General features: G+C 41.7%; 1 protein-coding gene and 1 non-coding gene across 4 annotated transcripts in view; both read right to left on the bottom strand.

Moving 5' to 3' along the window:
* Window positions 1-22,727, bottom strand: part of LOC120935633 (E1A-binding protein p400-like) — a 164,386-nt gene that overhangs the window by 82,720 nt on the left and 58,939 nt on the right. For all 3 annotated transcript variants that reach the window (XM_040347686.1, XM_040347691.1, XM_040347688.1), the window contains exons 21-27: window positions 18,641-18,823; window positions 17,630-17,794; window positions 13,209-13,361; window positions 11,086-11,159; window positions 9,548-9,837; window positions 6,446-6,648; window positions 854-1,023 (exon numbers count right to left, since the gene is read on the bottom strand). In XM_040347686.1, coding sequence (XP_040203620.1) covers window positions 854-1,023; window positions 6,446-6,648; window positions 9,548-9,837; window positions 11,086-11,159; window positions 13,209-13,361; window positions 17,630-17,794; window positions 18,641-18,823 — 1,238 coding nt within the window. The remainder of the gene's footprint in view (window positions 1-853; window positions 1,024-6,445; window positions 6,649-9,547; window positions 9,838-11,085; window positions 11,160-13,208; window positions 13,362-17,629; window positions 17,795-18,640; window positions 18,824-22,727) is intronic.
* On the bottom strand, window positions 626-755 carry LOC120925417. The gene has a single exon (XR_005746690.1). It is a non-coding gene; the product is annotated as a small nucleolar RNA SNORA49 (small nucleolar RNA).

Here is a 22,727-nt window from a genome sequence, read left to right as displayed (position 1 = left end):
CATATACTTTTTTAAAACCTGAAATAGGAACTGCCTATTCTGCTGTACAAAAGATTTAAAGCAGCACTGGAAAAGTACATCTAGAGAATGAGACTATGCCTTGTTTTCGGCAGCTCTAATGCCCCGTACACACCATCACTTTATGTGATGAAAAAAAAACGACATTTTCTGTGAACTAAAAAACAACGTTTTTGAAACTTCAATTTTCAAAGACGAAGTTGCCTACACACCATCGTTTTTCTCACAATGTTCTAGCAAAGCGAGGTTACGTTCCACCACGTTTTTCCATTGAAGCTCGCTTCATAAGTAGCTTCTGGGCATGCGCGGATGAAAAAACGTCGTTTTAAACGACGTTTTTGCTACACACGGTCAATTTCTGTGAAGTAAAAGTTGACGTTTTGAAAAACGACACATAAAATTGAAGCATGCTTCAATTTTTTTTGGTCGTTTTTTAGAAGACATAAAACGACGTTTTCCCCCACACACGGTCAATTAAAGTGACGTTTTTAAAAACGTCATTTTTTTTCATCACATAAAACGACCGTGTGTACGCGGCATTAGAGAAAATAATTTGATTAATTAGTACTACATTGAGCAAGAACAGGAGAGCACATAACCATAATTATATGTATGCTCAACTTTGCTATTCCTTTGGAAAAAGGGATTCCAGAGGTAGCAAGAGAACATTTACTTTATCCTCAAGTAATGCCAGAGAATGTATAGACAACAATAACCCTGGAGTAAGGATGAGGAATGACATAAATGGTCCAAAAAAATTCTGATAAGCTGATGAACAAATATGTGTAAAACAAAGAATACTAAAGTAACAATCACTGCAGCAACCTGGTCACACCTGGCACTGATTGAAGTTGGCATTTTCATCAATCCTTAAAAAGGTGAATGAATGGTAGTCCAGAAAGATCTCCAATATGTCCAGCATAAGTACCATCTGGGAGAAAATCAGCACACGCCGACCCTCAGACCTCAGTTTCTGGAGGAGTATGGATAAAGCCTCTAGCTTTCCTGTGCATGTAAAAAAAAAACAAAAAAACAAACAAACACTTTTAAGTAATTGTACAGCCTATATATGTATGTATGTATGTATGTATGTATGTATGTATGTATGTATGTGTATGTATATATATATATATGTATATATATATATATATATATATATATATATATATATATATATATATATATATATATATATATATATATATAAAAATATACAAATCACACTCACGTCATGCTTACCCTCTCTATGCAATTATTTTGCACAGAGTAGCCCTGGTCCTCCTCTTCAGAGGTCGCCCGTCAGTGCTCCTGGCTCCTCCTCCTCCATGGCGAATGCCCTCGTAGAAAGCTGCTTTTTATGGGGGCACTCGTGCAAGCTCACTCCCAAGCCAACACGTCCGCATCTATTGACACAGACTGCACGACTCAGCCATGCATCACAGAATCTAATTGACAGCGGCGGGAGTCGATGGCCCCCACTGCCATCAATCAATGCCAGGGGGGAGTGCATGAGAGCAGCGTTTTTCTTTGCTCTCATGCACAGCACTTGATCAAAATCGGGCTCAGGTAAGGGGAGTTAGGGAAGATTCTGTGACACAGACTTTATTTTTTGTTTCAATAATTTTTATTAATTTCAAGTATTTCAAATACAAGCAGGTTGTAAGAGCAGATATATCAAACACACACATATCATAACGTTATGACAGATGATAAATATTATTAATCCTGCTCAAGAATTCAATAAAAAAAAGTTGAATCCCTGAGAGGAGAAAAAATAAACAAAGAGAGAAAAAAAAAAAAAAAAAAAAAAAAAGGAAAAAACATAGCGATCTCATAAGGAAATTTATCAAATAAATAATTACCGTCTGTAGTTATATTAGTAAATAAAAAAGAAGATAAGTTAACATTTCATACAAGAAATTATAAAAAAAATTAACCGATTGGCTCGTCTTAACGTTTCCTCATAAAATACATATACGGGGTAAGACAGTGTTCAAAAAGGTTAGCATTCCAGAAATAGTACAATAAAGCGGACCCTCAAGCATTGTCGTTGACCCATGACTTCCAAGGGGCCCATAAAACATCATGTTTGTGCAAAGTATTAAGGGATAAAGCCAATAAGCGTTCATATGTCATATGGAGATTTATTTTTTGATCTTAATGCATAGAACTACACATAAAACTTAATTTCTGAACGTATTCGTTTTGGTTTCTTTTGGAGTTATTTTGAGGGGACAGCAAATTTACACTGTTATACAGTGTTGTCACATGAAAAGATATAATAAAATATTTACAAAAAATGTGAGGGATGTACTCACTTTTGTGAGATACTATATATACGCACGCACTTCATTTTTTATGGTCAGGACTGCTGCTGCATACAAATGTTTTGTATTTTCAAAAGCAGCTGAAGCGATGTTCCTTTTCACATTAAGATTAGGATTGCATACTAATTAGACCAGTGTTTCTCAACTGCAGTCCTCAAGGTTTCCCATAATAATGTAAAGCCTGAAAACATAACCTGTTGGGGCGCCTTGAGGACTGGAGTTGAGAAACACTGAACAAGATCATAAGGTGATTATTTTTAACACATACCGGGCTCTGGAATCAATGTGATCTTTAATGTGTAAAAATATGCATGTCTTTTTAGACCCTCTAAGATTGGTATGACAGTTAACATGAGTATACTGGGTTTTTGATACGTTAACTATGCATAATTTTGTGACAGAAACCTAAACATTACATTTATTTTCTTCATGTCAATCTGCACTTTGTCAAGCATATGCTTGGTTTCATTGCAATCTGCATTATGTTGCAATGTGTACCTCTCCTGCTGTATCTCACCTATTTTTTCAAAACTATGCATAAAAAATTTGATTTTTCCTACATCTTACCTGTAAAATCCTTTTCTTGGAGTACATCACAGGACACAGCCAGTTATATTCATAACCATTTTGGTTATACACCACCTATAGGTGAATGGACATAGGTAGATCGATGAAACAGGAAGTCCTCCCCTATATAACCCCTCCTATAGAGGAAGTACTTCAGTTTTGTAGCAAGCAATAAATTACCAAAAAGATGGAAAGGAACCTCTGCGTCCTGTGATGTACTCCAAGAAAGGGATTTTACAGGTAAGATGTAAGAAAAATCCCAAATTTCTTTAACGTACATCACAGGACACAGAGCCGGTTATATTCATAACTATATGGGATGTCCTAAAGCAATACCCTTGAGGGGGAGGGAGACACCATCACAAAAAAAAAGCCAACAGAGAAGGACCTACTCTTGCCGTTTGTAATATGTTGAGGCCAAAGGCAGCATCTCCCACGGTTTTGACATCCACCTGGTAAAAATCTTGTGAATGTATTAACCAAAGACCAAGTAGTGGTCTTGCAAATCAGAGCCACTGATGCCTGATAGCCCAAGATGCATCCACAGACCTGGTAGAGAAGCTCTCCCCAGAAAAGGTGGGGTTTTGCCCTTTCCAACCATAGGCTTTGTCACAAACTACGGTGAACGAGAGTGAACCACAACTGCGGTTAAGGGAAGATTTCAATGTACTTCTCTATGTAATGTGATTATTCAGTAAAGGGCCCCAGGCGTCACTCCAATCAGAGAACAGGAGTTTGGAGGTTCACTACATCATCTCTATCACATATAAGAATGCGTTGAGCTACTAAGGGTGGAGGCATTACAACATGGCTTCAACCCCTAGTGTTGAAAAGGTACAGTGAACATGTTCAGTATTTTAGGGCGTAAGTCCGTATACAATTACAACAAATGTCAAGTACGTAGCATATGAAAATACTGTATGCAATTGGCAACAAATGTCAAGCACGCAGCATATGAAATTAGCAATTACTTGAGCAAAGTAACTTTAGCTTAAATGATCTGAGAGTGTATGTGCCTTTAAGATATTCCACAACTGTTACTTAAAGCACAACAAGTAATGCCAAGCAGCATAGTAGTAATGGTACTTATCAGTTTGCAGAGGATGAGAGTACGCAGAGTATTGTAGCAGCAATGGGATTGCGTCATGGAGGGTTTCCTGGTGCAGGATATCTTAAGGTGTCTCCAGCCACAGCAGTAAGATCGGCAGCATGGAAGGAGGCATTGGATAACTAAGAGGTATCATGGATCCAGGTTGCGCTGCTATTCAGTTGAGGGGATATGCCAGTAGCTTGTATGTAGTGCTCCAGCTACGGCCTACAATAATAGGACCCTGTGTGAATGTGAGCTGGATGCATTTATAGGCAGCAGACAGGTGCATGGGCAAACAGCGGTGATCATACGGCCCACTTCCGCGTTCCAGGCTGGAACGCACGTGGCGCCGGGCGAAGACATCATCACGCGGTCGCCGTATGCAAATTCAAGTCCCAAGGACACAAGGGTGGCCTGACAGGCAGTATTGTCTGCATTATACCCTGTATGAAGTATGAATCAAGGAGTGATAAACAACAGCCTCTGGACAAAACTGATAGGGACAAATCTGACCCTTAATGGTACTTGAGGACATTCTCACTTCCTTTCTCAATTGGAAAAAGGAAAAACTCCCACTCTCATATTTCTGCGGGCACCACCTCTGGTCTTCACCCTAGGCAAAAAATATCTCCAAGTCCTGTAACTGAAGCTTCCTGAAGCCGGCTTTATGGGGGGGGGGGGGGGGTTAAACAATGCAGAGATAACAGGACCCAGAACCATTAGGTCCAGCTGGACTGCAAGTGTCCAAGAAGCATCACCTGGAAGATTCGCTGTGTCGGTGTACCAAGCCCTCCAGGGCTAATTTGGCTAAAACTATTATGAGTTACCACCTCCCGGATTCAAAAGATGCTGCAGTAGTCGAAACAGAGGGAAGGTGTCAATTAGGGGGAAATGATAACCAGGTTGTTACCAGTGGATCTACCCCTATTGACAGTGAGACTCTCGTCACAGACACAACTTATTCAACTTGTTGTAAAACTCAGAATCCAGTAGATCCACCTGCAGAGTTCCCCAACATTGGCCGATTGCCAAAAAAACGTCAGGATGCAGGGACCAACGTGGTCCCGGCATTAACTGCTGATGCCTGGAAATCCCCTCTTGACATGTTTCTATACTTGGGATATTTCTAAAAATGGAGGAACTGCAAAATGTAGACTTACCCTTTCTGCTGTAGGACTCTGAGTATAACAGGAGTCCAATCATCACCCATCACCGCGGGCTCTATCATAAAAGACCTACAGGAACTGGGTCCCTCTTAATCTGGGGTCCACTCCCCTGGACCTGTATAGCACCCTGAAGGAAAGCAAGTTGGTCAGAACACTGCACAGGATTCCATTACGCAGGGTCCATCGCAGTAAGGCTGCATTACAGGCAAACCTTGAGGAATCTTCTTTCCTATCCAATGAGGTTCGGGTACCATCTATTTTGGCTGACAGCTTTTTTGATATGATCTGATTGAAGTCCATAATTCTTAATAGAACCTCCAAGTATGCTCCAAGAGCACATGTATCACATCAGTGAGCACCACCTTACAGACACCGGCGAAAAAAACAGGAGTACTTCCTGTAAAGTTGGGGTTGTTATTTGATTGATCTACCAGTTTCCATTTACCTACAGGTGGAGTACAACCCAAATAGTTATGAATTTAACTGGCTCTGTGTCCTGTTATGTGCAATAATCATTTTCAAATAAGATTTACCCAAACCATAATAGTTTTCTTTTAAGGTGCTTCCTAAATTAAAGTTTTCCCCTACGCTACTCCAGTGTATCAAATTTTATTAGAGCTCTTTATATCTGGTTTAACACATTTGATATAGACCAATGCCCGTACACATGATCACTTTTTGTCTTGAAAAAAAATGTAATTTTTCCATCATGAAAAAAAACAAAATTTTTCCAACTTGATCATTAAAAATGATGTTGCCCACACACCATCGTTTTTGAAAAATGATGAACAAAGCGACGGCACTCTAAGGAAAAGTTCTATTTGCCTTGAGGCTGCTTTTAGCTGGTTACTTGTTAGTAAAAGACGATGCGTGCTTTTTTGTCTGTTACAGCGTGATGAATGTGCTTACTCCATTATGAATGGTAGTTTTACCTCCCGTCTCATAACTTGCTTCTGGGCATGTGCGGGTTTAAAACGTCGTTTTTGCCCACACACGATCATTTTTTATGACACAAAAAAATGAAATTTTAAAAAATGACATAAAAAATTGAAGCATGTTCTAATTTTTTTTTGGTCGTTTTTTAAAAATGTCATTTTATTTCATCACAAAAAGTGATCGTGTGTACAGGGCATAAGCCTTATAAACTTTTATAGGTGGTACATAAATACTACATCTTCCTCAAAAAGTGAAAAAAGTAATAGGCAGATCTGAAAAAGAAAAAAAAAAATTCTGAAAGGAAAAAAAGGATCAGAACTACAAATGTGTTTTCAACCTACCGGAGTCCCGCTGGATAAGCCGCAAATCTGGATCCTGTACACAGTGAGGAGATGTTCGCTTTCGTAGGTCCTGAATGCAAGGATCTGCATGCTGCCTCAGACAGTGTTTAAGGATCTTCATGTTGTGAGTGTACATGGGAGGAGGATGCAGCACTGTCATAGATAAAGGAGTTGCAACAGCTGCAGGGACTACACACAGTAACCTAAAAAAGAAGAAAACATTATGAACGCAACATCTTGCTAAAAGGCATTTTTGTTATTTTGTTTCTTTACTGTTCAGGAAGAAATTGAGTAAATGTACAGGATACAGGGCTTGTATTCCCAGACCATAGGTTCAGGCTACTTCTAGGTGACTGGATACTGGCAAAAAAAAAAAACTTGCTGGGGCCATCCCTAGTGCAAAAAAAAACAGAAGACAAAGAAGAGCAACCTGTGTTCTGTATTGTACTCCAATATAAAGATTTCGCCAAAATTCATATTTTCCTAATCAAAGTACAGAACACAGGGCTATTAAACTTAGGGAAGGGGAAACAACACAGCAAACGGAACTGCCAACATACCTACAAAAAAACAAGGGTTTCAACTGGGTGTCTCCAACAGCGTGCAATCGTCAGTGCATTAATTTCCACCCAATGTGGGTCTCTGATGACACATCGACATTTGCAGGCTGTCATCTTAGCAGAATCTCCAAGGATTACCAGAACACTTTCTACCTTTATCTTGTGCAGAAATTAAGGGAGAATCTTTATCGGGGAAGGCATATATCAGCTTGAATGGAGTTAAAGTGGATATAAAACCCATTTGCAAAATCTGACTTGGGCACATATATCTGTAGTGTTTGACTCTCTCCAAAGCCCTAAGTCCTGTGTCTTTCTGCTGCTCCATTCCTCTGTTATCAGCATGATAACTTCGAACAAGATCTCTGACAAAGGAGATAAATCTGCTGGAAATTTGTGGGGAGGTAACTTAAGAGACACATAAGCAGAAAGGTTATATATTTAACAGCACAGCTCTGCAAGTTTCTTCATGCCTCAGCCTATGTGGAGGGGGGGCTGTGTGCCTTTCCTCCAATCAGCTCACACACAGTGTATGTATGCCCAGACTCCCCCTCCCCCTGCTGAAACAGGAAGAAAAATTACTGATACAATGTACACTTTCTAAAAAAAATTGAAAGCTGAAGACAGCAGATATACATCTAAAACTTATGTAGGGAGATTTTTTTCATCTCTGTGCATCACCTGAGGCTGTTCACTTCACTGGGTTTATATATATATATATATATATATATATATATATATCTATGGTTTACACCCACTTTAACCACTTCCCGACCGCCGCATGTACATATACGTCGGCAGAATGGCACGTACAGGCACATTGGCGTACCTGTACGTCCCTGCCTAGACGTGGGTCGGGGGTCCGATCGGGACCCCCCCCGCTACACGCGGCGGTCGGGTTCCCTCGGGGAGCGATCCGGGACGACGGCGCGGCTATTTGTTTATAGCCGCTCCGTCGCGATCGCTCCCCGGAGCTGAAGAACGGGGAGAGCCGTATGTAAACACGGCTTCCCCGTGCTTCACTATGGCGCTGCATCGATCGAGTGATCCCCTTTATAGGGGAGACTCGATCGATGACGTCATTCCTACAGCCACACCCCCCTACAGTTGTAAACACACTGATCGCCACCATTAGTAGTAAAACATTTTTTTTTATAAAAATGCAATAAAACTATCCCCTATTTTGTAAACGCTATAAATTTTGAGCAAACCAACCGATAAACGCTTATTTTTTTTACAAAAAATAGGTAGAAGAATACGTATCAGCCTAAACTGAGGAATTTTTTTTTATATATATATATTTTTGGGGGATATTTTGTATAGCAAAAAGTAAAAAAAAATATTGCATTTTTTTTCAAAATTGTCGCTCTATTTTTGTTTATAGCCACTTTGCACAACCACGCAATTGTCAGTTAAAGCGACGAAGTGCCGAATCGCAAAACCTGGCTGGGTCCTTTAGCTACATTTTGGTCCAGGTCTTAAGTGGTTAAATACCACCAAAAAAAAGCTCTATTTGTGTGAAAAAAAGGACAAAAATGTGGGTACAGTGTTGAAGATTGAGTAATTGTCATTCAAAGTGTGGGAGCACTGAAAGCTGAACATTGGCCCGGTTAGAAAGGGGTTTTAAGTGCCCAGTGGGCAAGTGGTTAATACCTAGGAACCAGTTCAGAATACAGGGAAATCCTGTCTTTCTTTATCCACATCACTGAGCCTGTAATACCTTGTACACACGATCGGTTTTCCCGTCTAAAAAACTGTGATGAGAGCTTTTGGCCAGGAATTCCGACCGTGTGTATGCTCCATCGCAATTTTTCCGACGGGAAAACTGAAAAAAAAGAAAAAAAAAAAAAGAAGAGCAGGATCATTTTTTCCTGCGTTCTTGGCAGTCAAAAGTTCACCGGACTTTTGTGTGACCGTGTGTATGGAAGGCAGGCTTGAGAGGAATTTCGTCGGGAAAACCATCGGTTTTTTATTCAACGGGAAAACCTGTCGTCTGTACGTGGCATTATTGGTCCAGGCTTTGCTCAACACGGTGGGTCTGGGTACCAAAGAGATGGACAAAAGACCTGGTAGTGTAAAACACCCTGCTTTGCACTTCATAACAAAGTGAACATTTAACGCAGGATCCAGTACCCAGAGCAAACATCACAGGCTGGTATAGTTCCCAACTGGTAACACCAAGGGGTACCTTTCCACTGCTAAAGAGCTCAGGCCAAAAGTGGGGTCTCACAGAGTGTGTGGGGTTATACGAGTGTTCACTAGCAATTTTTTTGCCAGTATCCAATCACCTGAAAGTAATCTGCATGTAAAGCTCTGTGTCCTGTACTGCAAGATTAAGGTATAGACAGAGTAGCAATGGCTACCTGGTTATGATTTTACAGTGCTAGAAGATATGGGAATAAAAAAACTGATCGTAAATACATAATATTGTAATTCAGAAGGGGGTTCTGTTTCAAATGGTTTACTAATACAAAAAAGAACACAACACCAATTAATTGTGCTACTGATTAATGGTTGGAAATTAGGAGACCACAATGCAATTTACCTTTTAGCAATAAGTTCCATGACGGTTTCCTGCTGCTTTATGCTCAGGATAAGGTGTCGCAATGGATCGTTGGAGTTCTCGGGAGATTGAGACGAGATTGCGCAGTGTACTGATCCAGTCCAGCTCCACTGTGTATTCAACATGAAAGGCCGCGTATCAGGATAACGCAAGGTAAACAGTGATAAGAGGTCTGTCCCATATACAGGAACTCGCCCACACCGTCGTTCATTGCAGCTGAAGAGTCTATCCAGGCGCTCTCTTAATGAACGCTGCTTGTCTTCTGTAGATTCCTGTTTGAATAGAAAATTTAGAAAAGTAATTCACTTGAAAGCCATATTAAAGCGGTGGTTCCCCTAAAAACGCATCCATCGCGTCACGAGATGCCGAAAAAAGCCGAACGTCGGTGCGGCTCTATACGGCGCATGCGCACCAACGTTCGGCTTTTTCCGGCATCTCGTGACGCGATGGATGCGTCGTTCGGATGCCTGTCAATCAATTAGGAACGCCCACCGCCTGCATCGTACCCGGAAGTGGCGGTGGGACCGAATAATGGAAACGATACGTACGGAGGTATTTTTTAAATAAAACAACCAGATTCTAACTGTAATTTATTTGCTAAATGCGATGTCAACATTTTATTTTTAGGGGAACCACCGCTTTAAGATACATATCAGGTTGACAGTGAAAGCAGGGAAAATAATGTACACACACAGTCAATATACCTTTGTATAATAAAATAAATTCCAAAATAGTACAAAGAAATAAAAAAGGTAAAAGGATAGGAAAACAATCACAATGGCTATAAGGAGCTTTACGATGGGGATGTTGTGGATTAAAAATTACTGCAGCGCAATTTTTTTTTTTTAAAGAAAAGCAGTATAGCAAATAAAATGTAAATATAAAGTGAAGGTATAATCTTCAGTTTTTGTCAATAAGCTGAAAAAACTACAACACAGGCAATGTTGGAAAAATACATAGCACAAGCTGAATTCCAGTTTTACAGTTTTTATGCAGACAAATCATTTTCTGGAAGCTATGACCACAACTAGAAGTTCTCAATTTGAAAGCCTCTTTACAAGACCCCTTTCTCACTGGGGCGGTGTGGGCTTTAGCAGTAAGGCGCTGCTAGCGGGGTGCTTTTAACCACCCAGAAGGGGTTAAAAAGTGGGTTACAAGCAGCCGCTTAGGGCCGCTTTCAAAGCGCTTCGAAAGCGGCGCCCATTCATTTCAATGGGCAGGGGCGGTGGAGGAGCGGTTTATACACCAAAGATGCTGCTTGCAGGAATTTTTGCTTCCCCACGAAGTGCACCGCCCCATTGTGAAAGCACTGGGGCTTTCACACTGGAGCCGCAGAAGAGGCAGTTTACAAGCGCTTTACAGGCGCTATTTTTTAGTGCAAATAAGCCTGTAAAGGGCCTCAGTGTGAAAGGGGTCTAAACTACATCTTAAATATATATATATATATATATATATAATCTATACACACACACACATACATATATATACACACACACACACACACACACACACACACACACCTGGGAATGTGAAGCTGGAGCAGATTTTGTAGCTGGATCTACTGCAGGTTGCGTGCTTTTGGCAGTTATAAGAGCTGTAAATAAAACAAAGATTACATTAACTTTAAGAACAGCAAACACTATTACGTATGTCAGTTAAAACTCCCCTATGAAAGCAATTAACAAGAGGATGACTCAGTTAACTGCTTGCCGACCAGCCGCTGCAGTTATACGCCGGCAAGTCGGCTCTGCTGGGCGAGAGCACGTAGCTATACGTCACCTCGCCCAGCAGCCATTAAAGGCGCGCGCGCGCCCCCGACTCCCGTGCCCGGCAGGCGCGATCGCCGCCGGGCACACGCGATCGCTTGTTACAGAGCGAGGACCGGGAGCTGTGTGTGTAAACACACAGCTCCCGGTCCTGTCAGGGGAGAAATGCCTGGCCGCCTGTTCATACAATGTATAAACAGCGATCAGTCATTTCCCCTAGTCAGTCCCACTCCCCCCTACAGTTAGAACACACCCAGGGAACATACTTAACCCCTTCCCCGCCCCCTAGTGTTAACCCCTTCCCTGCTAGTGGCATTTTTATAGTAATCCAATGCATTTTTATAGCACTGATCGCTATAAAAATGCCAGTGGTCCCAAAAATTTGTCAAAAGTGTCCGCCATAATGTCGCAGTACTGAAAAAAAAAAAAAAAAAAATCGCCGATCGCCGCCATAATTAGTAAAAAAAAAAAAATATTAATAAAAATGCCATAAAACAACCCCCTATTTTGTAAACGCTATAACTTTTGCGCAAACCAATCAAACGCTTATTGCGATTTTGTTTTTTTTATATATATTTTTGGGGGATATTTATTATAGCAAAAAATATAAAAAAAAAATCAAAATTGTCGCTCTATTTTTGTTTATAGCTCAAAAACTAAAAACCGCAGAGGTGATCAAATACCACCAAAAGAAAGCTCTATTTGTGGGGGAAAAAGGACGCTAATTTTGTTTGGAAGCCACGTCGCACGACTGCGCAATTGTCAGTTAAAGCGACGCAGTGCCGAATCGCAAAAAGTGCTCTGGTCTTTGACCAGCAATATGGTCCGGGGGTTAAGTGGTTAAAATGAACTAAAAGGTAGTAATACTTACCTGTCCAATGGTCACTTGCCAGCATCTTCTTCTGAGTGCCGCATATGAAACTCAGTTTATGGCGCCTGAGACAACAGCGAGCAGGCAGGTAGGGGCATTTTACTGATGAAGAGACTATTCAGCAAAAAAAGCTTGCCTTCCTCGCTGTTTTTTACAGCAAAACTTTAGTTCCACGTTATCTCTAGAGATAGTTCAAGAGCTATAAGGATGCCAAAATTATTTGGGAAGGGAAATAACCTCTAAAAGGGGCAGTCTATAACAGAAGGCAATGAAGAGGTTTACTGAAGAATTCAAAGTAAATAAGAACTGTTAAATTAGAATTCCAGCTTAAACCTAACTAGCCTTAAAATGTCCCCTTTCCCTATCCTAACAGTTATGCCAACTAACCTGTGTAAAAAAGATACACACCGTATAAATACCCATTTAAGCCCGCTCCTGTCATGTGATCCGAAAGCAGTGGCTGCAGGAGAGAGGAGGGAGCGCTGACAAAGGATGGATTACAGGAATCTATGGGTGATGTCACCGTTCCAGGCTTTAGTAGCAATTGTCAAGTGCTCTCTCCCCTACCCTGCAGCTGCCACTGACTGACAGCGGATCACGTAACAGGACCAGAGCAGGCTGAAAAAAAAGGGGGTTAGGAGGGAGCAGGGGCATCTAAAAGCTTTGTCAGTGTCAAATCACCTTAAGGTAGAAGCCTATAACCCAGTGTTGGTGACTATCCTGCACTGTAGGATTATGATAACATGTTTTAGTTCAGACAGGGAAGGCTAGATCTGGTGTCTTTGTATCTATATATATATCCCTGCTGCAGAGATTACAACCCTACTTTCTGAAGTGATACATTTTCAATGGGATCAGAGAGAGCAAGACTGAATTAGCAGTAGGGTCCAATACACAAAAGTGGAATAGAAATCTTATGAGCTGTTCTACACAAATCCTAGAATAGGACAGATAGGACAATAATTGTTACACACATAAAAACAGAAATCTACCACTACCGCCTTACCAGCTGATGGCACATTAGTAGGTTGAGGAGCTCCCACTTGGGCTTGGTTTCTTATGGCATTAGCAGCTGCACTCTGTGGCACAGATGGAAGAACAACAGACCCTTGAGTGCGCAGGTACTGGCCCGGAGCAGAAACAATCTGCAGAACGTTACCTAGAATAAACAAAGATCAAAGCGCCTGTTAAGCTCAATGCATAGGACATCAGCGCACTAGAATCAGTCAAAATATGCCAGCTTCTATAAAAGTTTTTATGCCGTTTTTTTCCCTGAAAGATGCCCTTTCTAAAAGGAAGTCCCCAGAAAAGGTAAAAAACAATTACTCTGCCTTAAAGGTGTTAAGCAAGAATAGCTATAAAACTAAAAAATAATAATAATAAAAAAAAAAAAAAGCAAGAATAATGGCTCGTTCAAACAAGATGTGTTGGGAATGCACTGGAAGCCATTTCCGATGAAGCCACATAAACAAGACGCATCGTCACTGTGCCTCCCAGTGGCTGTGTGATCAGACTGGCTCACTGGGATGAACCCCTTAAGCCCACACACATACACACACACACACACACACAGAATGTCGGGAGACATTTGCCGGTACAAAAAATACTGGCCAACATTCTGCCCATGTGTATGTTGGTCTGTCCAACAGAGGCCAGCCGTTCAGATGGCTTCTGTCGGATGTGAATGCTGGTAAACCAGCAGCCGACCGACTCCCAGCCAATGGCAGAGAGTGCTGATCAGAGTGTTCTGGTGGGGAGCCACCCCCCTGTCAGAACACAACAGCTCAGCGGGGGAGATCGCTGGACTAACCTCGCATGGTTAGTCCAGTGGCTCCCGACCGGAGACATGCAGGGTTGGTTAGTACAGTGGCTCCCGAAAAAAAAAAAACTAGTGTGTACACGGCTTAAGAGGTGGGGGTTTTCCAACATCATACAGCTGCTGCATAATAAAGTCAAAAACTTACCGGTAAAAGGTACAAGCTATTTTCAATGGAAATACTGCATAGTTCAAATGATATTACACTTATTAGGACGCCAACTGAAATTCTATCTTTATTTGCATACCGGTGATAGAATCCTTATTTGGTGTTAGCAAAACCTCTACAACCCCTAAATAAAAGGCAATAGTTTAAAGAATATTACGTTTAAAAAAAAGTGGAAATCTGCTTGTGGCATCCTGTAATTTTATAAAAAAAATTGAACTCGAACAATGTCACAATCAAGTGAAAACTGCCTATGGTGCACAATTACTCCAGTTAACCACTTCTGGACCACCCCATGCAGATATACTGCGGCAGGGCGGCCTTCCTGTGAGAAATCGGGTACCCGATTTCATGCACGGGGTCTGGGGCGACCCGTTGTGACTGGGCACAGCTGGAGCCAATTAGCAGGTCCCACCGGCCAGTCTCAGGAAAGGCAGAACGTCAGTCTGCCAATGTAAACATGGTAGACCGCCAGTTCTGTCAGGGGTAGGGTGACCACGTGTCCCGGTCTGCCCGAGATTGTCCTGTAATGTACATATTTGTCCCTGGTCCCGGACACCTTCATTGCGGGACAATACAGTGTCCCGCAATGAAAGTGACAGTTTGGGAACAGGGGAGGGCCGAGCCGAAATAGTGCTGGCTCTGGCTCCACCTCATCACTGGTTGCTATACACGCTTGGCGTCTGGCAACAAGTGACGTCACTGCCCACGTTGTAAGCGGGAGGAGGATTTCACTTCCTCCTCCTCCACGCTAGTGCTGCTGGGGAGTCATGCTGGTTCTCTCACCTCCGCTCCAGTGACTGGCTTGCTGCTTGGCTGTGGGGTGTTTCTGTTCCCACAGCTGCGAGGCATCTCTCCCTCTCACTTCCTCCCCCCTCTCCTGCCCACCTCACACTAACACACGGACTGAAGTCCCCCCCGTCTTCTTGGCTCAGATGTCACGAGAGGGGGAGGAAAATGGACACTGCACTCAACAGGAGGACAGGACATGCTGATCTGAGGTTAGTACACAATCTTAATGCTTGGCACTTGCAGAAGGAGAAGGAGACACAGAGACAGGGGGCAAGTTGTCAAAAAATAATACTTACAGTGATTTTGGGGGATAGGAGCATGCTGTATGTGCTAGGGGGCACTTTAGGAGGGGAGAGAAATTGTTTTTTATTCAACCCCTCCTTCCAGCACAATTTCTCTCCCCTCCCAAAGTGTGCCCCCCTAGCACATACAGCATGCTCTTATCCCCCAAAATCACTGCAAGTATTCTTCTTTGACAACTTGCCCCCCTCCCCATCTTCAAAGACAAACTGGCTGCTATTGAGGGGACAATTGCACCATCTGGAAACTTTGCTAGAGATTCAGGGCAATTGCTCCGGGTGCCAGTACCCCCCCTGTCAGGCAAGTTGATGAAGCCAAGTGCCTGACCTTTTTTCAGCAATGGGCTCCAAGACTCAGGGCCGGTTCACACCACAAATCACATAGGAACACGCTCTGTGTTCCTTTGCGATTCACATACCTTCCAGGTTCTGTGTGATTTCAGCCCTTTCATTTGAATGGGCTGAAACCATGTCGGTCTGCACCAAGAGCTGTGCATGCGCTACTTTACAAAACGCACAGCAACTGGATCGCATGGTACTGCTGAGCTGATCATACATTCTGGTGCAGGCAAACACTGCATTTTCTACCTGCATTTGGGTAGTCATTAACCCCTTGGCCCCGGCCACACACAAATATGCAGCTTCTCTGTGCCTGGGCCTTGGCACAGAGAGGTCACATAGTTGAATGAATTGCGATCAGTAGCGATGTGCTGAGAGCGCACGCCCTGAGCACCCCCTTCACAGTTACCGGCGTCTAAGCAAAAGCTTGCGATTGCTGCAAGCGATCAGGAGTTTTTGGATCATGTGTGCCAGGAGGCAAAGTGTAAAGAGGTTAAGTTGACACCCACTACAGATTGCTATGGGAGTGCATTTTGAAATGCACACAAAACGCAGGATTCCCTCACAGCATTCTGGTATAAACAGACCCTTAGTCCGGATACACAGATTTCATTTGTATCCTAGAAAGGTCCCACCAAAATCGTCCCTGAATGGCAGTTTAAAAATGTGGTCACCCTAGTCAGGGGGGAAAATGGAGATCTTATCTACCAGTTAGGAGATCTTCCCCCACAGTCAGAAAGCACCCCCTAAGGACACATTTAACCCTTTTATTGCCCCTATTGTTAACCCACTCCCTGCCAGTGTCATTTGTACAGTGATAGTGCATTTTTATAGCACCAATCAGAGTGACACTTTTTGTCAGATTTGTCCGCCACAATGTCGCAGGCCTGCAAAAATTGATGATCAACGACATTACTAGTAAAAATAAATAAATAGAAAATTCCACAAATATATCCCAAAGTTTGTAGACGCTATAACTTTTGCGCAAAACAATCAATATACGCTTATTGGGATTTTTTTACCAAAAATATGCAGCAGTATACACATTGGTCTAAATTGATGAAAAACATTTTTTTTTTTTTATTGGGTATGTTTTATAGCAAAAAGTAAAAAAATATTTATTTTTTTCCAAAACTATGTTTATAGCCCAAAAAATACAAACCGCAGAGGTAATCAAATAACACCAAATGGAAGCACTATTTGTGGAAAAAAAGGAACACAAATTTTATTTAAGTTCAGCGTCGCATTACCTCACCATTGTCAGTTAAAGCAACAGAGTGTCATATCGCAAAAATGGCCTGGTCATAAAGGGGGTAAAATCTCCTGGGGCTGAAGTGTTTAAAGTCATCCCTGCTTAAAGCGGTGGTTCCCCTAAAAATAAAATTTTAACATTGCTTTTCCCAAATAAATTACGATTAGAATCGGCCGGTTTTATTAAAAAAAAAAGGTCCGTACATACCGTTTGTTATATTCGTTCCCACCGCCACTTCCGGGTACGATGCTGGCGGTGGGCGTTCCTAATTGATGGACAGGCATCCGACCGACGCATACATCGCGTCACGAGATGCCGAAAGAAGCCGAACGTCGGTGCGCATGCGCCGTATAGAGCCGCACCGACGTTCGGCTTCTTTCGGCATCTCGTGACGCGATGTATGCGTCGGTCGGATGCCTGTCCATCAATTAGGAACGCCCACCGCCAGCATCGTACCCGGAAGTGGCGGTGGGAACGAATATAACAAACGGTATGTACGGACCTTTTTTTTTTAATAAAACCGGCCGATTCGAATCGTAATTTATTTGGGAAAAGCAATGTTAAAATTTTATTTTTAGGGGAACCACCGCTTTAATTTCATGAAAATAGCACAACAGTGTTTACCCTTTCATTGAACAACACAGAAGATTCTAAACCAGGGGTCCATTTCACAGTGAAAGCAAATACTACCCTTTAACCAAAACAAATATAGACTTAGAACAATAATCATGTGTTTTGCATGTGTGACTATTCGGGAGGTTACCTTGTAGCTGTAATGGCTGGCCAGCAGTAAGTTGACGCAATTGGCTCTGAGACAGGGTGAATTTGTTTCCTTGAAACTGTAGGGTGACTGGAGTTTCAGGCTGAGGGATTCGCCCCTGGCCTGCCCCAGCTGTAGCCAGCTGAGCAATTTTTACAACTTCACCACCTGTGAAGACCAAAACAAGCAGGAACAGCACAAAGGTTTCAGATCAGAAAACAAGTTAAGCAGTAACCATGTCAAAGAAAATTAAAACAAAATGTGGCACAGTTATGTTTGAAAGAAATGTATAGTTAAGATACTAATCACCTTTATAAGTACCTTAGTAGAAATGTTATAGTTTACATAGCTTGGCAGAACATTATAAATGTCTATTCAAATAGTTGACAAGTAATAGTTGAAAAATATTACAATAGGAATGCAATAAAATGTCATTTAAAGGGAATCTTTTAAAAGTATTGGAGCAATCACTGCCAAGTTATTGTTGAAGGCATAAGTTCAGGGAAAGAAGAAAGGGGGTGTTACCTTCACCTTCGATTCAAAACTCAGTAAGCCCCTCACACTAAAAGCATGCAACTATGGAAACAGGATATTACTGGCTGCATACTCATATCAGATCTTTGACTCACTAGGAGAACAACAGTACAAGCAGCTTCCAATTCCAAAAAAGCAATAGTAGCTTCCATAATACTATTGTGACAGTTTCCCTTTAAAAAAATTACATCACAGAATTATTGTATATGCTTAGTGTTAAAGCCGACTTAAATAGAAACAAGTTTGGCTTTTGGAGAAAGCACGCTGTGCTCAGAATTTAAATATGTTTAAATAAATATTGTTGATTTTTATTTCTATCAGAAGGTGGGGCAGCTGTAAATCAGCTGCAAGATTAAAAATGAATAGCACCTCGGTGCGATAATGGATTCTGGGGTTCTGTCAAGGTATGCAGGTTTCTGCATGCATGTGTTATTAGAACAGCCATTTAAAATTATGGAGGCTTCATGGGATACAACTTACTTGGAAGCCTGGCCTGAGAACTGAGCACCAGCCTTGGAGACAGAACATTCTGCTGGACAGCATGCTGAGAAGTCTGAGCCTGACTCAGTTGCCTCACTGAAGGGGCAGCTGCAAAGGTTGCTGGTGCCTGAGGCCTAGGAACTCCCAGAGAGACATGTGTGGTTTGACCCTGGGTAATAGGTACTGAGAATGACATTGCTTATTAGATAAGGAAATCCTGCATACAACATACGGATATTTATCAGTGCCAAGACTTACAGGCACCATCATAGAAAACGTAATAAAAACTAAGACATTTTGATCTAAAAATACATATAAGGGGTTCGGCATACAGATTTTGATACTTTGCAGAGCACCCAACAGCCTCACAGTGATGATTAATACACATCTTCAGCAGCTCATGTCAATCTCAGCAAACCCCTTCCACCTTAGGCCCCTTTCACATTGAGGAGTTTTTCAGGCGGTAAAGCGCTAAAAATAGCGCTGCTATCCCGCCTGAAAAACTCCTTCACTGCAGACTCAATGTGAAAGCCCGAGGGCTTTCACACTGAGGCGATGCGCTGGCGGGAGACAAAAAAATCTCCTGTCAGCAGCATCTTTGGAGCGGTGAGAGGAGCGGCATGTATACCGCTCCTTCACCGCTCCTTCCCATTGAAAACAATGGGAACCGCGGCAATACCGCCCGCAATGCGCCTCTATAGAGGCGCATTGCGGGCGATATTAACTCTTTATCGGCCGCTAGCGGGGGTTAATACCGCACCGCTAGCGGCTGATACCCGCGGCAATTCCGGCGGTATAGCGCCGCTATTTTTAGCGGCGTTATACCGCCACCGCAGCTCCCGCCCCAGTCTGAAAGAGGCCTTACTATTGTCCATACTTATGGATCAAATGTTAGCTGCAGCAGGCAGGCTCAAGCTTAAATGAAGTTTAGATTGACATTGTGGAGGTATCAGGGCTCTCTTTGGTGCTCTTCAAAGTCTGTAGCCCCTTTACTGTGGTCAAAGTGAGTACAGGTTTACTTAAGTTTTTAACAGCCTATTCACATAGGCAAAAGTGTATCCAGGCTCTGATACAATTAATGAAAAAAAAAAAATTATTATATATATATATATATATACATATACATATATACACACACACACACACACACACACACACACATACACACACACACACAGGCCCAGTTGGTTTTGGATATGGGTCAGCATAGGCACCCTGACCAATCTACGGTTATGCAGCCACATGCACAAAAACTGCAATGCCAAATTTTTTTCTGCTTTCAAAACACGTCAGCTTAAAAAGGACAACATGTATACATGCTGCCTATTATATGATTAAATCCACAGACTTTCAAATGCCATTTTAACAAGATAATCATCAATGTTATTTTCACTTAACCTGTGAATGGTTAAATGTTACGGCTGATTGGGGGGGATATATATATATATATATATATATATATATATATATATATATATATATATATATATACACACACACACACACACACACACACACACACACACACACACACCTTTATTTTCAGTGGGAACGTGCTGGTCAGGCATCTTCAGCACTGAGTTTATGTACTGCCATGGATTGCTAGTGTATATGCTGGAGGGTTTATTGATGCTGGCTACTGGGGCATCTACTGTCGAGGGTGCAGGGATGCTGGGAGGGTCTACTGTTGCCTGAGGGGGAACCGATGTTGTGGGGGGGTCTATTTTGCTAGGAGACGTCTATTGTTTCTAGTGTGTGCGTGTGTGGGGGGGGGGGGGTGTATTGTTGCTAAACCAAATATAAACCAGCATTACATCAATAAAAAAACAGCATATATCTCACACATGTTGCAATAAAGCGGAGTGAAGCAACCTAATGGAATATAAAAATGCAATACAATAAACTTGATAAGTGATAAAAAGGCATCTTCATGCTCAGTGTTCATTTAAATGAATGAAAGGCTTACCAGATGACCATGACCCCTTAATACTAAGTGATTCACAGAATGATATTTGCAAGTAAGCAAGGTAGGTGAAACATCCAGATGACTCCTTTTTTCCCCACCAGGCCTGCTAACATACGTAAAACTGTAAAATCACAGCCCATTTCCTTCACGTAGGAATTCTGATAAATTATGGCATCACCAGCGTAGGTCATCACTTCAGCTCAATGTGTTTCATAATCAAAACTTCCTCAGGCTGAAGTTTTGTGTGAGTATATCACTTTAATAATAAAGCGCTATTGTTTGACAATATCACATCACGGAGCACCTCCTTTTTTTTTTTTTTTTTTTTTATGCAGGTGTTGTGTGAATGAGTGTAGCAAAACTTAAAAGGGTCACTAAAGGAAAAAAATGTTTTGACTAAAATTTATGTCTGCAAGGTAGACAGACAGAATAGTGTAATGATTCTGTTAAAAAACAAGTAAATACCTAATAAATTCCTTCATCTATATCACCTCCGGCGTTCTAGTTTCTGTTCGCTCATTCACTTCCTGGTTTGCATCGCTCGTTCATGTAAGAACTACATTTCCCAGTATGAATTGCGGCACACCCAGTAATTCACACCTCCTTGAAGTCTCTAACACGTAGAGAGCATCCTGCCGCACAGATGTAGTTCCCAGGAGGGGGTGAGCACGTTACTGACCACCGCAGTAAAGCCTCCCATCACGGTGGTCAGTAAAATCAGACAAGCAGGAAGTGAACAGAACAGAGAAGAAATAGAGCAACTTCTGAGCAAAAACGAACAATGAGGAAGTGAAAAGAGGAATGTCTGCAGGTAAAGGATGCTTATTATGAAAATAAATAAATACATTTCCTTTACAACCCCTTTAAGGAATAAACTGAGGTTGCAACCGTGAGGACAGAACCTGAAGGTGTTGCTTTATCCTATATGTGAGAATATATTGTGAGTTGGGAGCCCTGGTGGGGGGAAAAAAAATAAGTGGGGGAAGGGGGTTCTGGATGTTTTTACCTACCATACTAACCTCAATATGGTGTTCCATGACTCACTAATAAGAAATCATGGTCCTCTGGTGACTTTTATTCAATTAGCATGGAAATGGAAGATGTGTGATTTGCGAAGTGTGACATGGATTATAATTGTTTGCACAAGGACTTTTTATCACTTATCACTTTTATCTTATGTTTAATGAATTGCTGCTTTATTATTATTCCATTATATCGCAACACTTTATTCCAGCACATGTGGGGTATACGCTGGTTATATTGATGTAGCGCCGATTTATTTTAACATTCATTGAAGATACTAGTGGGTGCTTTAATTCTCCAGCTGCTAAGGGTTGGGGTGTAAGGTTTTTTCTGGTGCAGAGATGGTCATTGTTATCTACTAATGCTGGCGGGGGAGTCTATTGCTGCTGAGCAGGATCTATTATTGCTGGAGGGGTCTATTGTTGCTGGAAGGGAAACTATCATTGTTGGGGAGGATTTAATGTTCTTGGGGGAGGGTCTATTATTGCTTCTGGATGCAGGGGGTCCATTTTACTGCTTTTCTTGTTACGATCAACAAATTTCATAACAAGGACTCCACAAAATGACACCTGCTTCTGTGTGTTCTAGAAGTGGCAGTACTAGGTGGTGGTGACAAGGGGTAACTCAGATTATATATTATATATACACACACACACACACACACACACACACACACACACACAATTTTCTAGGCTTTTGTGAATTTACCCATATGAAAGGCTCAGACATAAGTATATGAAAAATAAAGGGAGTAATGAAACAAAACAAAATCACACCAGTACAAATAAACATAAAACTCTGTTGATACGTAAAGTCTACATAGAATGCAATTTATTAAAAACCTTTATTATACTATTATATACAATTGTGCTAAGAAGTTTACAGAATGTATGATTTATTGGCCATTTTTCAGAGAATATGAATAACACAAAAACTTTTCTTTCACTGATGGTTAGTGTTTGGCTAAAGCCATTTATTATCAATCAACTGTGTTTACTCTTTTTAACTCATAATCACAACAGAAACTACTCAAATGACCCTGATCAAAAGTGTACATACCCCAGTTCTTAATACAGTGTATTGCCCCCTTTAACATCA

This window comes from Rana temporaria, chromosome 1 (genome assembly GCF_905171775.1).
Source record: "Rana temporaria chromosome 1, aRanTem1.1, whole genome shotgun sequence".
NCBI classification, from domain to species: domain Eukaryota; kingdom Metazoa; phylum Chordata; class Amphibia; order Anura; family Ranidae; genus Rana; species Rana temporaria.
The sequence above is the reverse complement of the archived record's forward strand: the minus strand, read 5'-3'. Positions and strand labels throughout refer to the sequence as shown.